Genomic DNA, 27392 nt, shown 5'->3' with positions numbered 1-27392 from the left:
TGTCATCTGGCTTATACTGCTGAAAGATCCCCAACAACAGGCTGACCACAGCTGGACACCAGGTATCTTCGCCACTCCAAGTACAGAACTGTTCAAAATCTGGTGTATCCCTTCAATAGAGGCTGCGTGAGTCTACCTTGGAGACTAGTCAGCGTGCCTCCGCACATGACAGCAGAAGCTCTCATAACTAACCCCCACCCCACCAGCTGGTTTCAGCACCGTTCTCCAGTCTCTGAGACAGACACGCTGATGCCCACGGAAGACGAAGGGCTCACCCCAACAAGCCTCCCCAATGAAGCTATCCACTTCTTAGGAGTCAGCTGTGTTCCAGGGCCTGTTTATGCCAAGTGTTTGTGAGACTAGAACTACACAGTTTAGTTTAATAGTAAGTATACCAGTGCAGATGAATGTGAAAATAAACTTTTCTGTACAGTTTCTGTACTTTTTTTTTTTTTTTTAAGATTTTATTTATTTATTTGACAGAGAAAGACACAGCGTGAGAGGGAACACAAGCAGGAGGAGTGGGAGAGGGAGAAGCAGACTCCCTGCCGAGCAGGGAGCCCGATGCGGGACTTGATCCAGGGACTCCAGGATCATGACCTGAGCCGAAGGCAGTCGCTTAACCAACTGAGCCACCCAGGCGCCCAGTTTCTGTACTTTTCAACTGTTTACGATGACCATGTTTTACCTGTACAAGCCAAGGGGGAGAGTGCCACAGCAGTCTTTCAAGGCTGAGAGTGACAGAGAGAGAGGTGGACACACGTACAACTACAAAGCCGACCAGCATCCTTCCGACTTTGCTCTGCTCACCCACTCACACCTCTGAGGCCCGCTCCACCATGGTGTGAGGGAACATCCCCTCCTCCTGAAACACACCCAGCCCCTGGCCTATGGCTGGAGCTCAGTAAAGTGGAATAAAGTCTTTTTCGTCTCTGGGCCCTCACTCACTTCCTACTAATGGGGGAGGGGAGGGTCACAATTCCCACAGTCCTAATTCCAAGACACTATCACCAGCACCAGAGAATCCTGACATCCACGAGTGAGGGAAGGGATGGACTCCTGTAACCGACAAGGAGAACTCAGTTAGCATTCTGTCTCATCCGTGGTAAAAACTGTCCAGGGGTGGGGGCTTCAGACATAAGTGTCTGCCTTCCTAGAAGTGTAGGAGACTGCTCAACTGAAGGACCGCATTCCAGAAAATGCCCATGGATGGAGTCTGTCTGCTTCCTTATTGCATGTCTGTGTGTGTGGGTACTTAAAAACAAAAGCCTTTCCTCCTAATCAAACATAATTCTTCCTAAATCAATTTCAAGTTGAGACTCATTCTCAAACCTCCAGGCAACATCTCCAGAACCCAGCCAACTCAGGTTGAACTCACTTGCCACTAGCATGGCCCCCACGCTGGATCACTGGGTCCTGCCCTGCCTGCCCCTCTCTGCCATACCCTTACCCTATGCCCTCCATGGGCTCTGTGTTGCTCTTCCAGCCTTTTCTCTGAGCACCTACACAGGCTTCCTGAGTTCATGGGCTATCACCTCAATGGCATTTGCCAAGATGCATTGCCAACAATGAGGATCATTAAGTATCAGGAAACCATGGGTTCCTATCCTGGTTCTAATGCTTCACTAGTTGGGTGGCTCTGAGCTATCACAATGGTAAAATGGGGACAGTGGCCCCCACCTTCTCGGCAGAGTAGTTGTAAAGAGAATGTAACAAAATAGCCAACACAGAGCTCTTACTATATACCGAGAACCACTCTACATGCTTCACTGGATTCACTCAACCCTCACAGCAACCCAAGGAGGCTGACACTCTACAGGTGGGAAAGCTGAGGGGCAGAGAGAGGAAGTAACATGTCCAAGGTCGCCCAGACAAGAAGGGGAGGGCAGAGGGCAAGCCCATCACCTGGCCTGTGGTGCCTCACCTCTCGCAGCAGGCGCGCCTCCAGGAGCTCATGGTAGGCCTTGGCTGACTCCTCAAACCGGTCATGTTTCTGGAGATCCAGGGCTTTGTGATACAAGGCAAAAGCCTCTGCTTCCTGTGAACCAAGACAGGAGATTACAAAGGTTTGTCTTTTTTAAGCCAAAAGTGTGTAAGGGGAGGCTACAGTCAAGGCCATATTAACTGACAACTGTAATGGAAACAGTCCTAACACTCCAACCTCCCAGAGGCTCATCACTGGGAGAAGAACCCCTCAAGAGTCCCCCAAGGAGACACGAGCAACATAGGCTCACGTGAGTCTAAGCAACAGCAAAAAACACACTGGCCCAGGGACACAGGATCAGAGCAATGGCAAGGTTTTGAACTCAGCTGGCCTTTTCTGGGTGAAGCTGGGAGAGTGGCCGCACCAGCCAGAATAACCCAGAGATTCCTAGACAATATGGATGGTTTCCATTGCTTTCTACCTGACACTCTGCCCTAGCCTGATCATTGCCCAGGGAGGGTGACAACCTCCTCCAGGACGGAGAGGCACTGGGCAGGCTGAGCCCCAGTGACATCCCTTGAGGACCAGGGACCGCTGACTAGTAGACTTTTGAGAGGGCTCCAGACTGCCTGTGTTTCTCCTGTGAAAGGGGAGGCACATGTTTATTCCAGGGAAAACAAGATGGGGACAAGAAAGAAGCAAACCATTGCGATACTACGGCAGGACACGGGTACAGAGATGGGTGGAGAGATGGGTGGAGGGAAGAAGAGAGCCAGGCTGAAGTGGAAGTGATACCAGGCCTCATGGAAGGGAGGAAAGACCGAGAATCTAGAGAGCTGAAGTTGAACCTGGCCCCTCACCGACCCTCAGTGAGACCCCCTCAAGACAGCTCCCATCAAGGGCCCCCTCACACTGGCACATGAGAGCAATGCACCAGGAAACCTCAAAGCACTGCCTACCATTAACACGCTACCATCCCTTGGGTGTGCCAACTCCTGAAGTGAGCACAAAGAATGGGCTGCACAGAAAGTGAGGCCCCGCTGGACAAGTGGGCCTAGGGGCTGAACCGGCCCAAACAGTGCTCACAGAATACAGAATTTCTCTTCGGTGTGATCACCCCCAAGTGAAGGTGTAACATGAGAGGGAGAGCTAAAATCCCATTAAGTCTTATGAATGCATTTAAAATGAGGTACCATCTACAGAAATGAAAAGCAAGGTCTACCTGCGAAGGAAGACCATGGATTACATACCTGGGCCTCCTTGGTCTGCGTTTTGTGACTTTTAAAGCTTCCTTCATGATCATCCTCAACTGTAGAGCTGGCATTTAAGGCTGCAATTCGAATCTAAAAACAGGGATTTGAGGGAAGAAAAAAGTTGCTTTTGAGATGTCACTTGTCTCTTTAACAACCTACAATGAATACAACTCTGCTCCAGCACATAATCTTGTAACTCGAACAGCTATGGCCTTCTCAGAATGTAATGAACAATAAAGGATCATCGAGGAGAAAAACAAAGACCAGAACATGTCCAGGGGGACCATAACAAGCTACTTGGGGAGCATGTCCTGGGTGCTATCCACTGCAAAAGGAACACCCCCGCAATGCCAGACACAACAGAAGACCTAGACATTGAATAACAGACACCAACTAAACATGTTAACTTTGTACCTTTCTCGCAACTGTGACGAGGCCCAGCAAACCACTCCAACAGAAGGCCAAACATCCCTACCCTCAACTGCACCAACAGCTCTCCCAGGAGGAAGGCTGTCCCATACTTAGTGTCACCCAGGAAAAGGCCCCTCACCCCCAGGAGTGAAGTGACTAAAGAACAACTGACACCAGGCGCACTTGGGTGGCTCATCGTTAAGCATCTGCCTTCGGCTCAGGTCATGATCCCAGGGTCCTCGGCTCCAGCCCTGCATCGGGCTCCCTGCCCCGCAGGAAGCCTGCTTCTCCCTCTCCCACTCCCCCTGCTTGTGTTCCCTCTCTTGCTGTGTTTCTATCAAATAAATAAATAAAATCTTAAAAAAAAAAAAAAAAGAACACTGACACCAGCAAAATAGGCAAGCACCGGTCCTTACCATACTCAGAGAGCTTCAGCGCTGCCACTGAGCACCACTTCCCATCACTGGCAGGGGCTGTGCTGGTCCACAGTCTCCTAGGCAGGAAACAGGAGAGACTGAGAAAGGGTCCAGGAAAAGCCAGGAACGTCACAGTTCCAGGGGCCCATCACAAAGCAGTCCCCAAATCCAGGGGCCTACCCAGCTCTAAGCACACAGGCCGGTGAGCAAATGCCTCAGGACGGCATTGTGACCTGTCACCCAGGTCCTATGGCCAGAGCTTCTGCCCTAGCCAAGCAGACACCAGGCACCGGGGAGACAAAAGAGTGAGACCAACTCCTGCCCCCAGGGCTCACTGCTCAGCAGAGGGAAGAGACCTATTAAGTTATTTTTTTCAAAAACTGAATGAAACAAAGAGAAACCCAGGCAACATCTATAGGTGGAAAATAATTCACTTGAAAGGATCCAGGACAGTGAGGGAGGCAGCCCTTGTGGTAAGCCCTGGGAAATAGACAGCACTGCAGTAGGGAGTAGTGAAACAAAGAGGTAGGGGGTGTGTGGTGTGATGGGGAAATGTGGACACACGCAGAAGCCAACACAGTCCGTGGCCAGACCTTAGAGCAGAGACGGGCGTGGGGGATGGCAGAGTGCCGGGCCAGGGAACAGGGAACATCATCCTGTGGGCAACAGGGGAGCCACCGAGAGTTGTTGGGAAAACAAAATTTTAGAAATATAAAGGAAAAAGTATTAGAGGTAGGCAGACCAGTTTAAAGTCTGCAAAAAAAAGACAGGATTGGTGAGGATACGGAAAAATTAGAACTTCGTACATTACTGATAGGAAGGCAAAGTGTGAGGCCGCTGTGGAAACTGGTCTGGTAGTTGCTCAAAATGTTAAACACGGAGTTACCGTAAGACCCAGAAGTCCCACTCCTAGGTATCTACCCGAGAGTAATGAAAACATATGTCCACACCAAACCTGGTTCAAGAATGTTCATAGAGCATTATTCATAACAGCTTCAAGGTGAAAACTTCTAGGTGAAGAACCTTCCTGGTTCTTTAGAAATTGTTCAATGCTAAAACTTCTTGTCAGTTTTGAAAAGCTGTTTTATTTTTATGTCTTAGGTAAAAATCCTTGTATGTACTGATATTTAAAAAAACAATTATTCTTCAGTCATAAAATAGACTAAAGTACTGAAACATGCTACAACATGGATGAACCTTGATGCTAAATGAAAGAAGCCAGTCACAAAAGGCCACGTATTGTCTGATTCCATTTATATGCAATGTCCAGAATAGGCAAATCTATCTAAACAGAAAGTAGATAGTGGGCTGCGGGAGAGGGACAAACGGGGAATGACTAGGGTTTCTTTCTAGGGTGATGAAAATGTTCTAAAATTGGTTGTGGTGATAGTTCCACAACTCTGTGAATACACTGAAAACCACTGACTTATACACCCCACACAGGTGAACTATAAGGTATGTGAATTACATGCTGTGTTAAACAAAGAGATGCCAGGAACCTGGATGGGCCAGTGGACAGAAGGGACACACTCTAGGGGACAGACTCATAGGACTCGGCACCTGGAGGGTGGAGGGAGCAGAGGGGTTCTGGAGAACACCAAGGGTTCTGGCCTGAAGGGCCGGAGCAGGGAGGGGGCACCTCCATCAAGGCAGATACGGTAGCAACAGTCAGAAAAAGTCCCATCTGAGAGGCTGGCAGAAGGCCCTGGAAGGGCCCAGCAGGCAGTGGGAGTGAGCCTGGGCAGACAGACTGAAGGCATGCTCCTCCAGGTAACATGAATTGACTGCTACTGTTTCCAACGGACTGCAGCAATGATTTCTAGCATGGCTTCTAGCACGGGCTCTGAGTTCTCCAAGGGTTCCTGAAAGAAAGGAAGTACCGTCTTTTCACAGACAAGGAAGACTCAAACCTCCCCTAGGCTAATAGCTATTTTATCTCCTGGGTTCTACATCTAGGAAAAAAGAATGTTGCTGCCCAGTCTGGAAGCTGCTGCTTCACCATAAGTTATGCCATGATGAACACTGTGACCACCATACAATACAGAAAAAAAAGAGAGAGAAAAGTAGAAACTGTATGATTAAAACTCTGCATCTAGACTATCATTTAAAAAATATACATATCAACAGATGAATGGATAAAGAAGATGTGGTATGGATAAAGATGTGGTATATATATACACAATGGAATACTACTCAGCCATCAAAAAAATGAAATCTTGCCATTTACAATGACATGGATAGAACTAGAGAGTATAATGCTAGGGCGCCTGGGTGGCTCAGTTGGTTAAGCGACTGCCTTCGGCTCAGGTCATGATCCTGGAGTCCCGGGATCGAGTCCCGCATTGGGCTCCCTGCTCGGCAGGGAGTCTGCTTCTCCCTCTGACCCTCCTCCCTCTCATGCTCTCTGTCTCTCATTCTCTCTGTCTCAAATAAATAAATAAAATCTTTAAAAAAAAAAAAAAGAGTATAATGCTAAGCAAAATAAGTCAGTCTGAGAAAGACGATTATCATATGATCTCACTCATATGTGGAATTTAAGAAACAAAACAGAGGATCATAGGGGAAGGGTGGGAAAAATAAAACAAGATGAACTCGGAGAGGGAGACAAACCATAAAAGATTTTTAATCATAGGAAACAAACAGGGTTGCCGGAGGGGAGGGGGGCTGGAGGATGGGGTAACTGGGTGATAGACATTGGGGAGGGCACGTGATGTAATGAGCACTGGGTATTATATGACTGATGAATCAGGGGGCGCCTGGGTGGCTCAGTTGGTTAAGCGACTGCCTTCGGCTCAGGTCGTGGTCCCCGGGTCCTGGGATAGAGCCCCGCATCGGGCTCCCTCCTCCTTGGGGAGCCTGCTTCTCCCTCTCCCTCTGCCTGTCGCTCCCCCTGCTTGTGCACGCTCTCTCTGTCAAATAAATAAATAAAATCTTTAAAAAAAAAAAAAAGACTGATGAATCAGAATTGTACCTCTGAAACTAATAATACATGATATGTTAATTAATTGAATTTATGGGACGCCTGGGTGGCTCAGTTGGTTAAGCAGCTGCCTTTAGCTCAGGTCATGATCTCAGGGTCCTGGGATTGAACCCCGCATCAGGCTCCCTGCTCCATGGGGAATCTGCTTCTCCTTCGGCCCCTCCCCACTGCCCCCCTCCATGCTCACTCTCTCTCTCAAATTAAAAAATAAATTAAAAACCTTTTAAAAAAATTAACTGAATTTAAATTTTAAAAAATTTTTAAAAGTTTTGTCTGCAAAAAAAAGAAAAAACAAAACATACATACATAGGGGGCACCTGGGTGGCACAGTCGGTTGAGCATCCAACTCTTGGTTTCAGCTCAGGTCTGATCTCAGGGTCGTGAGCTCGAGCCCTGCATCAGGCTCCTCACTCAGTGCAGAGTCTGCTTGAGTTTCCCTCTCTCTCTCCCTCTGCCACTCCCCCCTCACTCTCTCTCAGATATATAAACAAATCTTTAGAAAAAGAAAAAAAAACATACACACATAGAAAATAACAAGCACTGGCAAGGATGTAGAGAAACTGGAACCCTCATGCACTGCTGTGGAAAACAGTACGGTGGTTCCTCAAAAACTTAAACATAAGGTTACCTTATAACCCAGCATTTCCACTTCTGGGTATATACCCAAAAGAACTGAAAGCAGGGGCAAACAATTATACACAGGGGTAAAGAGTGCAGGAGAGAAGTCATAGGGTGGCGCTGATACCTAACCATAGATCTCCCAACCAGCTCTCCAAAGGGCAGGTGCTAGCCCCAGGTCACAGCAAGTCTTCCCAGATGCCACCTGAATCCTCATGGAGAGAAAAATAAGAGGAGGACCCAAGGATGACTGAGAGATCAGGTGTCTGTGTGGCAGCAGCAGGACCCACATCCATAGGTGGGAGAACATCAATACAGCCATCATGCCAGGGGCAACCTACTGCTGAAGGAGGAGAGCTTACCTGTTCCTGCCTCAGCAGCACCTTGCAGGAAGGCACCCAACAACCACTGGGATTGTGCTAGATGGGCCAGTGCCTTCCCCTGGGGCTTCTGTGTCACCCAGGAGCAGGATGGGTGCAGGTCACATTTCAGAGTTGACAGGAGATACCTCCTCAGAACAGACTGAATGTAAGATGACCAGTCAAGTCGGAGGGGAAAAACAGTGAGCTCCAAGTCGAGAGAGAGGTTTCTGGCCCCACTTGCTGCCCAAGTCCCTGCCCATCCCTCTGCCCACCTGCCTCCATAAAGAAAGCCCCTAGACTCCTCGAAACAAAAGCTCCTTGGGCACTATGATCAGGGCCAGAAGACCCTCACAGAGCCCACGGTGCTGAAGAGAAAATAGAAGGCTTCCTGGTTCTTTAGAAATTGTTCCATGCTAAAACTCAAGCCAATTGTCCCCACCGAAAAGGGCTCCTGTACTAACTTTAATGTAATCTAAAAATACAGTACCTTCCACACTTCTACTGCTATAGTCCATCCCAGACACTTACAAGGCACATTTGTGTTATCTCACTTAAACTCAAAACAGCCTCTGGAAAGAATACAGGGCTTAGAGTCATATTTTCGTCCCTCTTTAGCATTGCAACTTTGGGCAGCTCAGCCTAATTTGCAAAATGGGTATGATAATGCTTATCTCCTAAGACTGGCAGGCGGGAGGGCTGGACACAGATACATACTGGAACTGAGGCATACTTGTGAGTGTCCACATAACATTTCAAGAGGAACCTAAAAAATGATCCTCCCAAGGACTCATCAAGTACATTAGTCCCATGAGACCAGGATCCCCTCTGCCACAGACCCTCAATTCCATCCTATCATTACCACTCTTCCTCAGCCCCCTCAATTCCCAGTAGCAAAAGAAAGAATGAGCCAGAATACGGTACTCTAATACACACTGAGAGGTGTAACTGCAGGGACTCTGCAGCATGGACTGTATTATCCCCTTTACTTTTGCCACAATAGTACATAGCAATCACTATCTTGAAACTGACCTTGGATTTTTAAATATCAGTACATATAAGAATTTTTACCTAAGACATAAAAATAAAACAGCTTTTCAAAATTGACAATCTTACACTGACTTAATACAGCAAGAGCAGGTTCTTTCTCAATTCCCCCTACATACTCTCACCTCCACCCTGGAAATACCCTGGGTCTCTCCCACCCACCAGCCTTTAAGCTCCTAAATAGTCCTATCTTACTTATCTTTGCACCTCCATGTCTGACACAAAACAGGTGCTCCGGAAAGGAAGGGATGAACAAGCAGATGAGTGGTATCTAGGCAGCTTGTCTATTTTAGTAGGAGACATATTTAATTTCTCAGTCAAATCTTTCTCCAAGACCAGCATTTGTCATTCACAGGATACCCCTTGTATGACAAGCCAAGCTGCAGAAGCCATGCAGAGGAACGGCTCACTGATGGCTTTGGTGACACTGTGAACTATGACATTCCTGAGTGAAGAGAAACATTCCCATCTCAACTCAAAAGGGGCTTCATAAAGGAGCTTCCCTGACCCCTACCCCTCTGATGTGGCCCCTACTGCACATGATCATCACACACTGTGTTCTCCATTAGTGATAAAAAAAAACGAGGGGGGCGCCTGGGTGGCTCAGTCGTTAAGCGTCTCCCTTAGGCTCAGGTCATGGTCCCAGGGTCCTGGGATCGAGCCCCGCATCGGGCTTTCTGCTCAGTGGGAAGCCTGCTTCTCCCTCTCCCACTCCCCCTGCTTGTGTTCCCTCTCTCACTGTCTCTCTCTCTGTCAAATAAATAAATAAAATCTTTAAAAAAGAAAAAAAAAAAATGAGGGACGCCTGTGTAGCTCAGTTGGTTGGGCGTCTGCCTTCGGCTCAGGTCATGATCTCGGGGTCCTGAGATCGAGTTCTGCATTGGGCTCCCTGCTCAGTGGGGAGCCTGCTTCTCCCTCTGCCTTCTGCTCCCCCTGCTTGTACTCTCTCTGACAAATAAATAAAATCTTAAAAAAAAAAAAGAAAGAAAACTTTTAGAAAACCAGGAATTGGGGCACATGGGTGATGCAGTCGGTTAAGTGTCTGACTCTTGGTTTCAGCTCAGGTTGTGATCTCAGGGTCGTGAGATCGATCCAGCCTGGCATCAGGATCCACGCTCAGTGCAGAGTCTGCTTAAGATTATCTCTCCCTCTCCCTCTGCACCTCCCACTCGTGCACACACTCTCTAAAATAAAAGCTACAGCCAGCATCATAATTTTTTAAAACATTTTATTTATTTATTTATTGAGAGAAAGAGGCAGACAGACGGGGTGGAGGAGACAGCAGGTAGAGGGGCAGAGGGAGAGGGAGAGAATCTCAAGCAGACTCCATGCTGAGTGCAGAGCCCAATGCAGGGCTCGATCTCACAACCGTGAGATCATGACCTGAGCCAAAATCAAGAGTCAGACATTTAACCAACTTGAGCCACCCATGGCGCCCCTACAGCTAACATCATAATTAACCATAAAAGACTGAATGCTTTCCCCCCTAAGATAAGGAAAAAGGCAAGGCTGTCCACTCTCATCACTCCTATTCAACAGTCCTAGCCACTACAATAAAACAAGAAAAAGAAATAAAAGCAAAGAGATTAGAAAGGAAGAAATGAAACTGCTCATATTCACAAATGACATAATTGTCCACATAGACAATCCCAAAGAATCTATAAAATAAAGACCTGGAAGTATCAGGTGAGTGTAGCAAAGCCACAGGGTAAAGGTCAACACCCAAAAAAGTGACTCTATTTCTATATACTAGCAACAACTGGAGATCAAAATTTAAAAAAAAAAAAAGTCATTTATAATATTTCCAAAAAAATAAAATACTTAGGTATAAATCTAAAAAAATACAGAGTCTATATTCTGAAACTTAGAAAACAATAATGAAAGAACTCAAAGAAGACCTACATAAACGGAAAGACATACCATATTCTTGGACTGAAAGACTCAACCTAGTAAAGATACCTCCCCCTTCTCATGTGCTCTCTCTCTCTCATTCTCTCCCTCTCAAATAAAATCTTTAAAAAAAAATAAAATAAAATTTAGATGGATGGGACGCCTGGGTGGCTCAGTCAGTTAAGCAGCCGACCTGATTTCAGCTCAGGTCCTGGGATCAAGCCCTGAGTCGGGCTCTGTGCTCAGCATGTAGGTCTATTTTGGGATTCTCTCTCTCCCTCTGCCCCTCCCCTCACTCATGCTTGCTTGTGCGTCTCTGTCTCTCCCTCTCTCTCACAAATAAATAAATCTTTTTAAATTTTTTTTCAAAAAAATTCAGATGGAAAGGTGGTACTAGAATAACCCATTTTTTAAAATTTTTTAAAGATTTTATTTATTTGAGAGAAAGACAGCATAAGCAGGGGGGAGGGGCAGAGGGAGAGGTAAAAGCAGACTCCCTGCTGAGCAGGGAGCGGGACTCAGGGCTCAATCCCAGGACCCTGGGATCATGACCTGAGCCAAAGGCTGACGGTTAACCTACTGAGCCAACCAGGTGCCCAGGGAATAATCCAGTTTTGAAAAAAAAAATAAATAAAGTTGGAAGAAACATGCTGCCTAATTCTAAGACTTACAATAAAGCTACAATAAAATCAAGACATTGTGGTGTTGATGAAGAGATAGACACATAAATCAATGAAATAAAATAGAGCCCATAAATAAACCCAAACAAATATGGCCAACTGATTACCAGCAACAACGCAAAGACAAGTCAATGCAGTAAAGATTTTCTTTGCAAGAAATGGTACTGGAACAAGTACACAACCAAAATGGAAAAAATAAAAATAAAAAAAAAAAACTTGATCAAAAATTAAATACAAAAATTAACTCAAAATGTATCATATCTAAACATATAAAACTAAGAAAACATTGGAGAAAATCTTCAAAACCTGGGGTTTCAAAAAAAACAATTAAAAAATTATCAAAAGACTTGGATACCTCATACACACTGCAAATAAGTACATTAAAAGATATCCAATATCATTAGTCATCAGAGAAATGTGAATTAAAACCATGATGAGATACTACTACACACCTATTAGAATGGCCACATTTTTAAAAAAACTGATAATGCCAAGTCCTGGTGAGGATACAGAGCAACTGAAATTCACACAATGCTGACAGGAATGCAAAACGGGGGGAGCCCAGGTGGCTCAGTCGGTTAAGGGTCTGCCTTCCACTCAGGTCATGATCCCAAAGTCCTGGGATCAAGCCCCAAATCAGGCCCCTTGCTCAGTGGGGAGCCTGCTTCTCTCTCTGCCTGCCACTCCCTCTGCTTGTGCTCTCTCTCTCTCTCTCTCTCTCTGTCAAATAAATAAATAAATAATAAATAAAATCTAAAAAAAAAAAAAAAGAATGCAAAACAGTACCACCAATGCCGGAAAATAGTTTCTTACAAAGTTAAGCACACAGTTACCATATGACACAGCAATCTCATCCCAGCTATTTACCCTAGAGAAATGTTCACACAAAGCCTGTATGTAAATGTTTAAAAGGCACTTCATTCAAATTACCAAAAAGTAGAAACAAACCAAATATAACAGGTGGAATAATACTGCCCATCAAAAGAAACAAGTTAACTAATGCATGTAACAACTTGGATGAATCTCAAAGGCATTATGTTGAGTGAAAGAAGCCAGTCTTGGGGCGCCTGGGTGGCTCAGTCAGTTGAGTCCGGACTCTGGATTTCCGCTCAGGTCATGATCTCAGGGTCTGATATCAAGCCCCTTGTTGGGCTCTGTGCTCAGCGCTGAGTCGGCTTAAGATTCTCTCCTTCTCCCTCCACCTCTCCCCCAACTCACACACACACACTCTCTCTCTCTAATAAATAAATAAAATCTTTAAAAAAAAAAAAAAAGGAATATACACCAAATACAGCAACCAACTGTATGAAACAAAAACACAGGAGATGCAAGGACACATAAATAAAAACACACTAATAATAAGGGACTTTCATTCGCCACTATCAGTATAAGGTCAAACGGAAGAAAAAATAAGAAGACAGAAGATCTAAACAACAAAATGATTACAGGAAAACTTACAGATGCATACCACTCTATACTCTGCTAACAGAGACTACACATTCTCTGGCACTTACAGCATATTCACAAAACAATCGAGCATATATTAAATCACAAAGAAAACATCTTCTATAAAAACATTTTTTAAAATCTCTGATCACAACACATTAAAACTAGAATTTACTAACACTACCACTGCCATCACCACCACCATCAACAACAATAGAAGATAGGTGCTTCTATTTAAAAATTTAAGTACTTCCTATTAAACAACTTCCGGAAATCCAGCTAAAATTGGAGAAATGTAAAGAAATACTAACAATGAAAACACAAATACTCATATGTGTGAAAACACAACAAAATCACCTAAGGGGGGCAGAATCCTGTGATTATCCCCATAGAAAAGAAAGCCTTTGACAAAATTCAACACCCCCCATGATAAAAAGTACTCAAGAAAATAGGAATTAAGTAATACTTTCTTATATACCTTAGTCCTAAAGCCAAAATCTTATTTAATAGAGAAACACTAGAGGCATTTCCATTAATATCAGGAGCAAAGCAAGGATGCCCATTATGTCTGCTACTACCCACCACTATATTTAGCGTATTAGCAATGCCATTAGAAGAGGGAAACCAATTAGAGGTATAAGAATGAATAAAGAAGAAGTAAAACAATCGTTAATTTTATACAATATAATAGAATACCTGGAAAACCCCAAAATCAATGATAAAACTTAAAAGAACTCAATGAAGTAGCATGATACAAAATTAACATACAAAAGTCAACAGCTTTCCCATAAACAGAAGACATTATGATAGAGAAAAGTTCTGTTAGTAATAGCAACAAAGATGATTAAATATTTAGAAATGAAGTTAACAAGAAATGTGCAACCTATGCAAGGAAAATTTTTAAATGCTACCAAAAGATACAAGAGTAAAGTTGAACAAATGGAAAGACATCCTCTGTTCTTGGACAGGATTCAACATTATAAAGATGTCAGTTCTCCCTAAGTTAATTTATAAAGTGAATGCAATACAAATAAAAATACCAACAAGATACTAGACAAGTTGATACTAAAGTTCATATGGAAAAACAAAAATGTACAAATAGCTAGGAAAACAGCGAAGAAGAAAAGCTACAGGAGGCGATGAGCCCCACCACACATTAAAGAATACTATATAAAGCCTAAGTACTTAAAACTGTGGTATTGGCACATGCATAGATAGAGAAACCATGTTCAGAATTAGACTCGAGTACATATGAAAATGTAAAATATGAAAAAGGTGGTATCTCAAATCACTGGAGTCAAAAGGAACATTGTAACAAGAGTCGCTGGGAAAAACTAGTAGCCATTTGGAAAAAGATAAAATTAGATCCTTAACTCACACCATATACATAAATAAATTGCAAATGAACTGGGGATCTAAATGAAAACAAAAGGAACCAGACAAATACTAGAGAAAAACATGGATGATTTCCTCTTTAACCCTGTATATGGAAAGGCTTTCTCACAATGATCCAAAATCCAGAGGCAGTAAAAAAAAAAAAAAAAAAAAATTAATAAATTTAACTACATATAAATGTTTTAAATTTTGCATGACAAAAACATCAGCACAAGCAACAAAAGCAAAAACAAACAAGTGGGACTACATCAAACTAAAAAGCTTCTGCACAGGAAAAGAAACAATCAACAAAATGAGAAGACAACTTATAAAATAGGAAAAATATTTGCAAAACATATATCTGATCAGGGTTTATATCCAAAATATATAAAGAACTCATAAAATTCAATAGCAAGAAAACAAACAAAATAAAACAAAACCCAAATAATCCAATTTAAAAATGGGCAAAGCATCTGACTAGACATTTTTCCAAAGAAAATAAAATATGGCCAACAGGTCCATGAAGAGGTGCTCATCACTAATTATAAGGGAAATGCAAATCAAAACCACAATGAGTTATCATCTCACGAACCTGTTAGAATGGCTATCACCAAAAAGACAAGAGATAACAAACGCCAGTGAGAATGTGGAGAAAAGGGACCCGTGTGTATTGTTGGTGGCACTGTAAATTGGTACAGCTCCTATGGAAAATAATGGAGGTTCCTCAAAAAATAAAAATAGAATTACTATATGATCGATCCAGCAATCCCACTTCTGGGAATGCATCTGAAGGAAATGGAAACACCATGTCTGAGAGATATCTGCATACCCATGTTCTTAGCAGCACTGTTTACAATAGCCAAGACATGGAAACAATGTAAGCGTCCATCTATGGATGAATAAAGAAATTACATGTGTGTATATATATGTACGTACATACAAACACACACACACACACACACAATGGAATATTATTCAACCATAAAAAAAGAAGGAAACCCCGCCATTTGTGACAAAATGGATGGACCTTTAGGGCATTATGCGAAGTGAAATAAGTCACACAGAAAAAGACAAATACTATATGATCTCACTTATATGGCAATCTAAAAACCAAACAAACAGGGTGCCTGGGTGGCTCAGTTAGTTAAGCGACTGCCTTCGGCTCGGGTCGTGATCCCGGAGTCCTGGGATCGAGTCCCACATCGGGCTCCCAGCTCAGCGGGGAGCCTGCTTCTCCCTCTGACCCTCTCCCCTCTCATGCTATTTCTCTCTCTCTCTCTCAAATAAATAAATTAATTAAATCTTTAAAAAATTATAAATAAATAAAAACCAAACGAACAAATAAAAACAAAACAACCCAAATTCATAGAAGATATCAGATTTGTCGTTACCAGAGGCAGGAGGTGGGGAAGGGGTGGGAAAGAGAATTGGATGAATGTGGCCTAAAGGTACAAACTTCCAGTTATAAGTAAGTACTAGGGATATAATGTACATGATAATTACAGTTAACACTGCTATATGATATATTTGCAAGTTAAGAGAGTAAATCGTAAGAGTTCTTATCACAAGAGAAAAACATTTTTTCTTTTCTTTTTTTTTTGTATCTATATGAGGTGAGATGAGATGACAGATGTTAGCAAAACTAATTGTGATAATTATTTTACAATACATGTAAGTCAAGTCATTATGCTATATACCTTAAACTTGTATAGCGCTATATGTCAATTATACCTCAATAAAATTGAAAAAAAATTTGATCAGAAAAAAAATTTTTAGGGGCACCTGGGTGGCTCAGTCGTTAAGCATCTGCCTTCGGCTCAGGTCATGATCCCAGGGTTCTGGGATCGAGCCCTGCGTCGGGCTCCCTGCTCAGCAGGAAGCCTGCTTCTCCCTCTCCCACTCCCCCTGCTTGTGTTCCTGCTCTCGCTCTCTCTCTCTCTGTCAAATAAATAAATAAAATCTTAAAAAAAAAAATTTTTAATCAGAAAAAAAGTCAAAAGTCAACTGATAAATTGGGAGAAAATATTTGCAACATATACTGTAGACAAACACATAAAGAGCTCTTAAAAACTGAGGGAGACAGCATTATTCACAATAGCCAAAAGGAAGAAGCAACCCAAGTAAGTGTCCACTCACAGATGAATGAATAAACAAGGGGCTTCTGGATGTCTGTCGATTAAGCATCTGACTCAATCTCAGCTCAGGTCTTGATCTTGGGGTCATGAGTTCAAGCCCCACATTAGGCTCCACACTGGTCATGGAGCCTACTTTTTTAAAAAATGTGGTATATACATACAATGGAATATTATTCAGCCTTAAGAAGGAAGGACATTCTGACACATGCTGTAGTATGTATGAACCTTGAAGACATGCTAAGTGAAATAAGCCAGCACAGAATGACAGTGTGTGATTCCACTTATAGAAGATACCTAAAGCAGTCAAATTCATAAAGACAGAAAGTAAAATGGTGGTTGCCAAGGGCCGGGGGAAGGGAAGAATGGGGAGTGTTTAATAGGTACACAGTTTTAGTTTGGGAAGATGGAAATAAAAGTTCTGGAAGACATATGGTAGTGATGGATGCACAACAGTGTGGATGTACTTAATGCCATGGAACTGTACACTTAAAAATAGTTTAAAAATTATATTTCATATTAAGTGTATTATAACACAAGCAAAGGAAAAAAAAACCTGATAGAAAAATGGGGAAACTATATGAATAGACAATTCACAAAAACAGACATACAACTGGCCCTCAAGGATATGAAAAAATGTTCATACTCATAATTAGAGAAATGCAAATTAAAATAGCACTGAGACACTACTTCTATCACACTATTGCCCTCACAAAAATTCAAATTCACAAAATTAACAGCATACCATGTTGGAGGTTGTCAGGAAACAGGCACTATTTTCATACATTGTTGATGGGAATGCAAACTGGCACAACCACTCTGGAAGGCAATTTTTTTTTTTTTTTTTTAAGATTTTATTTATTTGCGAGAGAGAATGAGAGACAGAGAGCATGAGAGGGAGGAGGGTCAGAGGGAGAAGCAGACTCCCTGCTGAGCAGGGAGCCCGATGTGGGACTCGATCCCGGGACTCCAGGATCATGACCTGAGCCGAAGGCAGTCGCCCAAACAACTGAGCCACCCAGGCGCCCCCTGGAAGGGAATTTAACAACAGCTAACAAAATTACAAATGCCCTTACCTTTCAACCCAGCAATTCTACTTCTAGGAATCAATCCTAGAGAGGTACCTCCAACAATATGAAATACGTATATGCAGGGTTATTCATTCCAGCACTGTTTGCAATTCCAAGAGACTGGAAACAACTTAAATGGCTATCAATAGTATAGTGGATGAATAAACTATGCTACATCCACACAATGAAGTAATATGCAGCTGTAAAAATTAATGAGGAAATGTTTATAGCAGCGTTATTCATATAACCAAAAAGTAGAACCAATCCAAATGTCCATCAACTGATAATTGGATAAATAAAATGTGGTATATCCATACAACAGAATATCATTCAGCCATAAAAAGTAATAGACTCCTGACAACAGGACGAACCGTGAAAACATCATGCTAGGGGCGCCTGGGTGGCTCAGTCGTTAAGCATCTGCCTTCAGCTCAGGTCATGATCCCAGGGTCCTGGGATCGAGCCCCGCATTGGGCTGCCTGCTCTGCGGGAAACCTGCTTCTCCCTCTCCCACTCCCCCTGCTTGTGTTCCCTCTCTCACTGTGTCTCTCTCTGTCAAATAAATAAATAAAATCTTTAAAAAAAAAAAGAAAAGAAAACATCATGCTAAGTGAAAGAAGCCAGTCACAGACCACATATTGCATGATCCCGTTCATATGCAATGTCCAGAACAAGCAAATCTATACAGACAGAAAGTATTAGTAACAGCCTAGGGCTAGGGGAGGAGGCAATGAGAAGTGATGGCTAACAGGTACAGGGTTTCTTGCTGGCATGACAAAGATGTTCTGAAATTGATTGTGTTGACGCACAACTCTGTGAATATTAAAAACCACTGAACTGTATGTAAATTTTATCTCAATGAATAGGCAAATTGTGTATAAATTTTTATCTCAATAAAACTGTTTTTAAAAATGAATAAGATCTCTATGAACACATATGGGTGATTTCCAAGACATATTTTTAAGTGAAAAAAGCAAACACAATTATCTATAGCATGCCATCTTTCATATACGAAAGAAGAGGATATAAGAAAATACACAACCACCTGTTCATTTGTGCAAAAGAAAGGATAATCCAGACACCAAAGAGATCAGTTAGCTACAGGGGATGAGTGGGAAAGGGGTGAAATGTAGGGGAGAACCGGAACAAGGTGGCAGGGGTAGGGGAGGGAGTGACACTTCCCTGAGTATACCTTTGTTACAGTTCTTACTCTTAGAACCACAGCCATGTTTCCCAGTCAAAAAATAATTAAAACCAACTGAGATCTACGGGGAACCCAAAATGAAATATAAACGTTAACAATGAACCTACTGTATTACAAATTACATAACCACACTGAAGGGTATGAGGAAGAAAAGAACTAACCTAAGGAACTGTGCAGAATAGTATCTTGATTGGATACTAGGAGGCTAAAGACAACAAGAAGTGTGATTCCAGGTTTGGGGCAGAGAAAACACAAGATGAGTCTGGAACATCTTGAGGTGCCAGAAAATAAGTAAATGCTCCAAAAAAATGATGAGGATTCGTTGAGAGGACACAGCAGCTAACCTGAAGGAGATCCTGAACAAACAAAGCCAGAACAGTGAACAAAATAATGGTAACATTAGATTTTAACCCATGGAATAAAATGAGTATCTATGGGGCCCATACTAATATATATAAATGAGAGAAGGGATAGTTCTTCCTTTAACTGAATTTGAATTAATAAGTGTAGAAAGAAAGAAACAGGTAATTACCTTTAGGCAAACACCACAGAGACCCACAGATGGATGCTAACTATGGTCAATGGGCATAAATTTGTGAGAACCAGAATTCCCATCCTTCCAAAGTATTTCCCCCAAGATACTTACTAAAGGGAAAGATAGTAACTTTATAGTATAGAAACCTGGCAGACTAAACCAAGCAATGAAGATAACTATCACCAGTAATAAGACATATCAGCATCTTGAACTCCTTGATATGATACACTGAGGACAACACACTGTTTGTGTTATTCTGGCCAAAAATGCATAACCTCACATGAATTATGAGAAAACATTAGACAAATCCAAGTTGAGGGATATTAGACAAAATAACTGATCAGTACTCTTGAAAAATATCAAGGCTAAGAAAGACAAAACTATGTGATCGTTAAGGACTAAGGAGACTAAGGAGCAATAACTAAATGCAATATGGGAAGTTAGAATCATAGAGTGGAAACTAGAACATTGTGCAAAACTGGTCAGATTCAAACTAGGTTTACAATTGGGTTAATAATACTGTATTAATATTCGTTTCCTGCTCTTGATAGTTGTATTATGATTCTGTAAGATGTTAACATTAGAAGCAGGGTGAAGGAAATAAGGAAACTCTGTATTATTGTTGCAACTTTTCTCTAAATCTAAAATTAGTTTAAAATAAACAGTTTAAAAAGAAATAGCCACTTGAGCACTTGAGATTATGTATTCATCATCTGTAAGCAATGTGAGGATGGGGACCATGTCTGTATTATTCACCAGAAACCCCAGAAACCCACTAAAAGAAGAAAAAAAAAAGAAAAAAAAAAGCAGCTATTGAATAAAGAAAGAAATTATCTATTCATTTCTCAGACTCCCAGCCCAGCAATCATATTATCCTAGAATAGCACACTCAGGAGTTTAATGTCACAAATTTCCAAACTCTTTAGACCATGGTTTCCATGGCCTTAAGAACACATGATAAAGAACAGCACACCTTAAGTACCTCAGCACCTTGACCCAGTCAGTGATAAGCAGTGGTGTTTCCTGACATGCTCTGGTCTGGGAGTCAGGAAGCTTAGATTTTAGGCCGAGTTGTGTTACTTCCTGGCTGTGTGGTTAGCTTGGCATAAGAGACCCCTCTCTGAATCTCAGTTTCCTTTATCCTATGAGGTTTGGGGCTAGATTAGGGGTCAGCAAGCTAACTAGCCTACCGTTTTTGTACAGCCTAGGAGCAAAGAATGGTTTTGACTTTTTAAGATTTTATTTATTTATTTGAGAAAGAGAGAGACACAGAGCACAAGCCAGGAGGAGAGAGAGAAGCAGGCTCCCCGCTGAGCAGGGAGCCTGATTCAGGGCTGATCCCAGACCGCTGGGATCATGACCTGAGCCGAAGGCAGAAGCTTAACCAAGTGAGTCACCCATGCACCCCAGTTTTAACATTTTTAAATGGATGAAAAAATTCATGACACATGAAAATTATATAAAAATTACATAAGATTCAAATTTCAGTGTCCATAAATAAAATTTTATTGGAACACTGCCACTCGCTTACCTATTGTCTCTGCCTGTATCCAATGTATAATGCCAGAACTGAGTAGACAGAGTAGGCCCCCTAAGCCTAAAATACTATTATAAATATGCAATTATATTCACAACATACTATGATATAATTATATTAATATTATAAGTATTATTACACTTACAACATAAGTTTGCCGACCTCTAAAGGAGACCACTCAAAGGATATTTTAGTTCTAACCACAGTTATGAATCTCATAGAAGGAACTGTAGCTGCATGAAACCCTAAGTCCCACAGTTATGAACCACAGACCCATAGTAACCCAGGCCCCAAAGAGTTCCATGGCTCCAAAATCACTCGTGCAGACACCTGAGCGTCAGTAGGCTCTACCTAACTGGGGTCTTCCTCCACCTCCTGGGAAGCAGTGCACTCAAGATTTTCAGTCTATGGGTGCCTGGCTGCCTCAGTCGGTAGAGTATGCAACGCTTCATCTCTGGGTTATAAGTTCAAGCCCCACATTGGGTGTACAGACTACTTAAGAATAAAATCTTTAAAAAAAAAAAATTTTTTTTTCAGTCTAGACTTGGGCTGACACAGTTAGTTGGCTGACTCTGGACAAGACCCTTCACCTCATCTGGGCCTCCGTTTCCACCCGTATAAATGGCGCTATTAACAGCACTCACCTAGCAGGGCTGCTGGGAAGGTGAACTAAAAGGACGTAAGTGAAGTAAAGGGTTAGCACCGGGCTCAACACCGGCAGACGCACAATCAATGGTGGCTCCCGCTGCTGTCACCGAGAACCACTCCCGAGGCTGGAGCCCGTCCTAGGCACCCCAGGGTGACGGCAAGAGCCATGAAGAGGCCCGCGAGGAAGTCAAGAGCCCCGGCCTCGCCGCTCCCGCCCTCCAGCCTCGGTTTCCCCGAATGTGGCACTCAGGCTACCGGAGGCGCCCCCCTCCCCCGCGTCCGCACCGGCCTTGGCCCCGCGCCCACCGCCCCTCAAGCCCGCGCCCCGGCTCCCTTCCTTGGTTCAGCAGAGCCGCGCCCCCACCCGGGGAATGCCCCCAAACCAGCCACCCGGGAACTCACCAGGCGTCTCCACGGCAACGGCCGGCCTGCCCCGACCCCCGCGCCGGCCGGCTGCGCGCCTGACAATAAGGCGCGCTCCCATTGGTTTCGGTACCGGCTCCGCTAGCCAATCAGCGAGGGCGCACGCGCCGCTCGCCCACGGAGCGAGCTCTCTGGGACACCGGGGGCTGCGTGAAGCCAGCCGCGCGAGTATAAACCGTTCCGGTCCCTGCATTTGGGCACTCGAACTATTGTGGGCTCGGAGCGCCGGCTTGAGGTTCCGACCTCTGTTCCCCACCAGTTGTAATATTTGGGAAACGCCGAATTTGGTGCTTGGCCCCGAGCAGTCGCTAAATGATGGGCGGTGTTACTATTTGATACAACTTGGGACAGGTGCTCTGAAGGCAATGGAAACTTGAGGAACACTTAGGGGGAACCAGGGTAGAAGGAGCGTTCTCCTTTATATACCCTGTGCCTCACCTCTTTCTGAAGAGGATTTGAAGCCCAAAAGGCACAGATACAATGAACTATTGAAAGAAAGATAAAACAAAAACAAAAATCACAAAAATTCAAGATCGGGTAAATGAACGGGCTGAGGAGGGAGTGACAGAATTCCAAACCTGAAAAGAGGAGTCAGCATTTATAGTTTTCCGGAAACGGCCTCGGGTTGAGAGGTTAAACCCTTGGGAGCTAAGCCTTTTAGGGAAAAGTTTCACAAGTGGTGGTTGAAATTCATAGTTGCTTGAGTCCAGCAAAAATGATTTAAATAGGAATGAATATTATGGCTTTCTCTTTGACCGTACATAAAGACGATAAAATCATGGTGAAGAACTCATAGCTTCAGTTCAGAACAATAAAGTTTTAGTGATACACAGGAGTTGCAAAAGTAATGGGGTCGTGGGACGCCTGGGTGGCTCAGTGGGTTAAGTGTGTGCCTTCCGCTCAGGTCATGATCCCAGAGTCCTGCTCAGTGAGGACCCTGCTTCTCCCTCTGCCTGCTGCTCCCCCTGCTTGTGCCCTCTCTCAATCCACCCCCCTTAATCTTAAAAAAAAAAAAATGGTAAGGGTAGTCCACGCAGCAGGGAGCTGTGTGGCAAGCTTTTGGAGGTGAGAAACAGGGCAGGCCATGCAGGATCCTCAGGCAGCATAGTAATACCAGGGCGCAAAGCTCAGGGCCACAGTGGGGATAATGTGGGGGGGGAGGGGACAGTCGCCCACAGCAACCAGATGACATCACTCTCACTACAGTTGGGCTAAGACACTTAAGGTGGACCAGATAGGAGGCTGCTGCTTTATGTCCCGTCTAGGAACATAACCTGAACCCCTCCTTGGGCACTTCAACCATTCATTCAGATTCAACCCATGAACATTCCCTGAGCCCCTCTGGGAAGCAGGACACCCATGTTGGCAGAAGGAATGAGCGCAGGAACATTTGGGATGGAGCCAAAGGAAGGAACTCCAAGCTCTAGGTTTTAATGAGAGTCCACAGTAGTGGTCAGGTACACACACCACAAGCACAAGAACACGCCACTGGAAACTAACTTTACCATGTTGACAGCACAGGCTAAAAAATCTCAATTTGGTATTTCACAGGTGTACTAAGACAAGAAAGATGGACTTTCAACTCTAGAGGTAAATACAGTGCTCACCACCGTGTCTAAGGGTCATGGTATGTAAACTCTGCATCAAGCAACTGGAAGGAAACTGAAAAGGACACCCTTTAGGCTCCCCCACCCTGCCCATATATCCCCTGAAATGTGAAAGCATGGTATAGTATTTAGATGGCAATTGCATTCATTCCTTTTCTAGCGGCAGACATTGCATTTCCAGGTTTGCTATTCCAGGACATGGCTTTTACACGGTGCACAGCTACAGAGGATTCTCAGCAAGACTCATGGGAGAAGATGGAGTTTGGGAATGCCCAGGAAAGGTCCCTTCTGAAGCCCAGCTGTTCTGCTCCCCTGCTGGGCACAGCATTCTATGGGCAGCAGGCTGCATGGGCCAGCTCAAGCTGAGGACAAGAACATCTATCTGGTCAGCAAAATCTGGAGGAACACCCAGCCTGGACCAGCTGCCAGCCCTATCAGCCAGCACACCGGCATGGAGAGCAGGACCTCCAGGCTGCACCTTCCACCCTTGGATTTGAGCAGCCTACCTACAATACATGAGACAGTGGCCCAGAAGACAGGAAACATCCCACCTCTCAGGTTCCCTAAAGTTCCCACCTCATAAACCAACCCTGCTGCCCAGGATGACCCAGAATGCAAGGGAGGGGTAAAGGGAGATAAAGAAATCATGTTTGAAAGACAGAGGTCTCGGGGTGGGGTGGAAAAAAAAAAGAAAGACGAAGTCTCTTCATTTATTTGACATGAGGATGGGGAAGATGATGACTGTGAGGTCACAGGCACATCTGCATGAAGGAGTGCCAGAAGCTGGTATCCACCAGGCCCTTACTCTGCCAGGAGGCCTCTCTGGAAGGGGCAGACAGCTGACAGATGAATGCCCTGATGCCCTCTGTGCCAATCATAGGAAAGTCATGACTGTCCCTTTCTTGCCAATCTGCCAGGGCTCCAGGGGGAAAAAGCGGATAATCATCCTTCAAGAGAAAAAAAGAAAAAAAAAAAAATGTTATCAGCTCCTTGGCTAATGCCTTATATTCCAATGCCTAGCTGGGCACTCCTACCATGGGCTCCCAGACCACCCTGCCTTAACCTAGCAGGCATTTTGTAAGCCTGCCCCAACCCATTAATGATCTCCCACTGTGGGCCAGTCAGGGGCAGGATGGTGGCTGCCCCAGACAACACAGCAGCCTCTATGGTCACTGTATGCGCTGTCTGTGGACTCAGAGGGGCAGCCCTCCTGCTTCCAAAATGCAGGCTCCCCAGGGGCACGTGCAGTGCCCCAGCCACCTTTGTTTTCTCAAAGCCTAGCTCAAAACCAGGCACAAGGGCGCCTGGGTGGCTCAGTCGGTTAAGCGACTGCCTTCAGCTCAGGTCATGATCCTGGAGTCCCAGGATCGAGTCCCACATCGGGCTCCCTGCTCTGCGGGGAGCCTGCTTCTCCCTCTCCCCCTCCCCCTGCTTGTGTTCCCTCTCTCTCTGTGTCTCTCTCTGTCAAATAAATAAATAAAATCTTTAAAAAAAAAAAAAAAAACAGGCACAAGGTGAGCCCCCCTCCCCCCCCAGTGATGTCTATGGAATGAACAAACATGCCCCTTTCACAGAAGTGATGGGAAGTTCCTGGTGAAGAGCAAGATACTTGGGGTAACCTGAAGGGTAGTAGGGGAAGGGTTGGTGTGACAGGTTTAGTTTTCCCATCTGTAAACCTCACAGGGATGGCATGTCTGCACAAGGTGGTGTGAACAGAGGGACAGAGCTTGCATGGATCAAATGGGATGATGCACATAAGGTATCTAGAGATAACGTGGCACACGGTAAGCATTCACATGTTACGTATTGTTCTTACAATTATTATCTCACCCCAACTTGAGGACCAGGTCTGAGCACTCCCAGGAATAACCATTCCTCACCAGTCTTCCTGGGCCAACAAAGGATCCATTCTAGAAGGTTCTTTCAAGCTTCTCATGCTCTTAGTTCCTCATAGGCATGGGCTTGGCTCAGGAATATTTTTCACCCAGAAAAAAACTAACTGTGACACCGAATCCCAGGTTGGGGGGCTGTTCAGGCTTCTTGGGTGATCATTTAATACATTCCCCTCTGTTCACAGAAGAGAAGCCTACAAACCAGAGATGGTTCATTTCCAGGTTTGTCAGGCATCCCCCAGCTGTGAGGGACCCAGAACTCAGGTCTCCAGACATCCAAGCCAATGTTCTTTCCACTACTTCCTGAGCCTCCTAGGAGGCTGGGAGCCACCTGGGACCTAGTTGGCTACAGGCCCAAAGGTCACACAGCCTCAGGACATACCCAGAATTCCTCCCAACCAGCCTGGAGAAGTTCTCCTAGAAAATTATTCTTGATTTTCTAAGATGTGGAGAAGACTAAAGGCGGATGATAAATGGCCATAGCTTTGTCAGGTTAATAACGTTCTACCCTACCCAGTGCCAAGGCAGATACAGTGCATGGCCATCCCACAGGACTCTAGCAATTCCCCCAGGGAGCGGTTAAAGTAGAGCCTTCCCACAGCACAGATGTTAACAGGTTTGCAAGGCCACGCCTTGCCCAGGTGTCAAGAGGACCATAGCAGAGTCAGGAATTCATTCAATTCCGCTACCATTCTGAGGGTGGACCCACCATCCGAGGGCCCAGGGCACTAGGCCCATCTGAGCAGGGCGAGGAATGCATTTTTCTCCCAACCTTAGAAGGAGCTCTGGTATGGGATCACTGCCCCCATCCTCTCCCTGCCCCCACGCACCGATCCTGGCCCAGGTTCAGCTCTTTGGTGAGGAACTCGAAGAATCGGGCGCTGTGGCCACGGTTGTCCTCGGCTGTGCCTACCACACCGATGGAGGAGATGAGGAGTTGCGCGCAGGGCTCCGTGGAGCCGTTCACCGCCATGGCCAGACCTGGTCGCACCGTTACGTTCACGCGCTGCGGGGAACACGAAAGTTTCACCTGAAGCCGGTGCAGGCCGAGTTCGCGCTGAGGACCCGGGAGGACGAGAGCCGACAAGCGCCGGCCCCTGGGGTCAGGGCTAGAGGCTCGGGGCGGGGTCCTTGGCGGTCACGTCGGTGTCAGGGCCAGGGAAGGCAGCACGGAGCAGACATGAGGGGTGGGGAGAGCGGGAGGCCAGGGCCTGGCGGGCGGGGACCCCTGCGAGGAAGAGCCCGGGTCGCGGTGGGGAAGCCGGGGCGCGGACAGAGCCCGACCCCCGGCCCACCAGCCTCCTCCCGCCGGGTGCTCCCCGGCCCACGCTCACGTCCTCAGGTTTGCTCAGGATGGCTGCAGTGGCCGCGCAGAGCCGCTTCTCCAGTCCTGCGGGCACACGGCCGGCGGGCAAGTTCGTGTCCAGCTCGACGAACGGCATGTTTGGCCGGAAGGAACAGGTGGGCCACAGCAGCAGAGAAAGAACGCACCAAGTCCGGGTTGCTGTTCCCAAGGGTAGCGGACTAGGCAGCAGGGGCCGGGCGCCACGGAAACCAGGCTCCTTATTGGCTGGGCAGGCAGCAGCGCCCCCGGATTGGCTGCATAGTCTACACCACCCCTCCTCTGCTGGCGCTGACTTCCGGAAGTGCTAAGGCCGGACTGGGAGAGGGGGAAGAGTGAGGTGTCTGACGCCGTCCCAAGCCGACTGGCTGAGCCACGGCCCGGCCCACAGTGTCCCGGCCTCTACCGGCTCCCGACACACTGGCCGGGGGTTTTCTGGCTCCCTGGGCTGCTGGGTGGTGCAGTCCTCTGCTTCCTAGCCCATATTTAGATTGTTAACCCCGAAAATAAAATAGCCCGTTATTTTACCAGTAAAAATGGGTTTCTTCGAGGATGGCAGAGAATTGCAATTTGGGACACGCAGCCTAAGACAAAACCACAGCCA

The 27392-nt window shown here is 45.1% G+C and overlaps 2 protein-coding genes across 2 annotated transcripts in view; both read right to left on the bottom strand.

The window, feature by feature from the left end:
• CABIN1 (calcineurin binding protein 1) overlaps positions 1-21968 on the bottom strand; it is a 155512-nt gene extending 133544 nt beyond the window's left edge. Inside the window, 4 exon segments of the mRNA XM_044921054.1 lie at positions 1925-2038; positions 3175-3267; positions 4005-4081; positions 21927-21968. Of these exon segments, the coding sequence (XP_044776989.1) occupies positions 1925-2038; positions 3175-3267; positions 4005-4007 (210 nt within the window). The 5' untranslated portion in view covers positions 4008-4081; positions 21927-21968.
• A 2282-nt stretch (positions 21969-24250) lies between these two features.
• On the bottom strand, positions 24251-26968 carry LOC110578388 (D-dopachrome decarboxylase). Its single transcript, XM_021687913.1, has 3 exons — positions 26781-26968; positions 26277-26452; positions 24251-24501 (listed from the first exon to the last, which is right to left on the bottom strand). The coding sequence occupies exons 1-3, from the start codon at positions 26886-26888 to the stop codon at positions 24429-24431; spliced, it is 357 nt and encodes a 118-aa protein (XP_021543588.1). The 5' UTR covers positions 26889-26968; the 3' UTR covers positions 24251-24428.
• Between the last annotated feature and the right edge of the window lie 424 nt (positions 26969-27392).

The sequence above is a fragment of the Neomonachus schauinslandi genome, chromosome 14 (genome assembly GCF_002201575.2).
Source record: "Neomonachus schauinslandi chromosome 14, ASM220157v2, whole genome shotgun sequence".
NCBI classification, from domain to species: Eukaryota; Metazoa; Chordata; class Mammalia; order Carnivora; family Phocidae; genus Neomonachus; species Neomonachus schauinslandi.
This window is presented reverse-complemented; position numbering and strand designations above follow the sequence as displayed.

What these genes read in the sequence shown, in the direction of transcription:
- LOC110578388 (XM_021687913.1), bottom strand. Translation starts at nt 26,888, where the DNA reads ATGCCGTTCGTCGAGCTGGACACGAACTTGCCCGCCGGCCGTGTGCCC. An exon ending in TCCTGAGCAAACCTGAGGAC is followed by an intron (nt 26,453 to 26,780) that starts GTGAGCGTGGGC and finishes TGTTCCCCGCAG; the next exon opens with CGCGTGAACGTAACGGTGCG. An exon ending in CTGAACCTGGGCCAGGATCG is followed by an intron (nt 24,502 to 26,276) that starts GTGCGTGGGGGC and finishes TTTCTCTTGAAG; the next exon opens with GATGATTATCCGCTTTTTCC.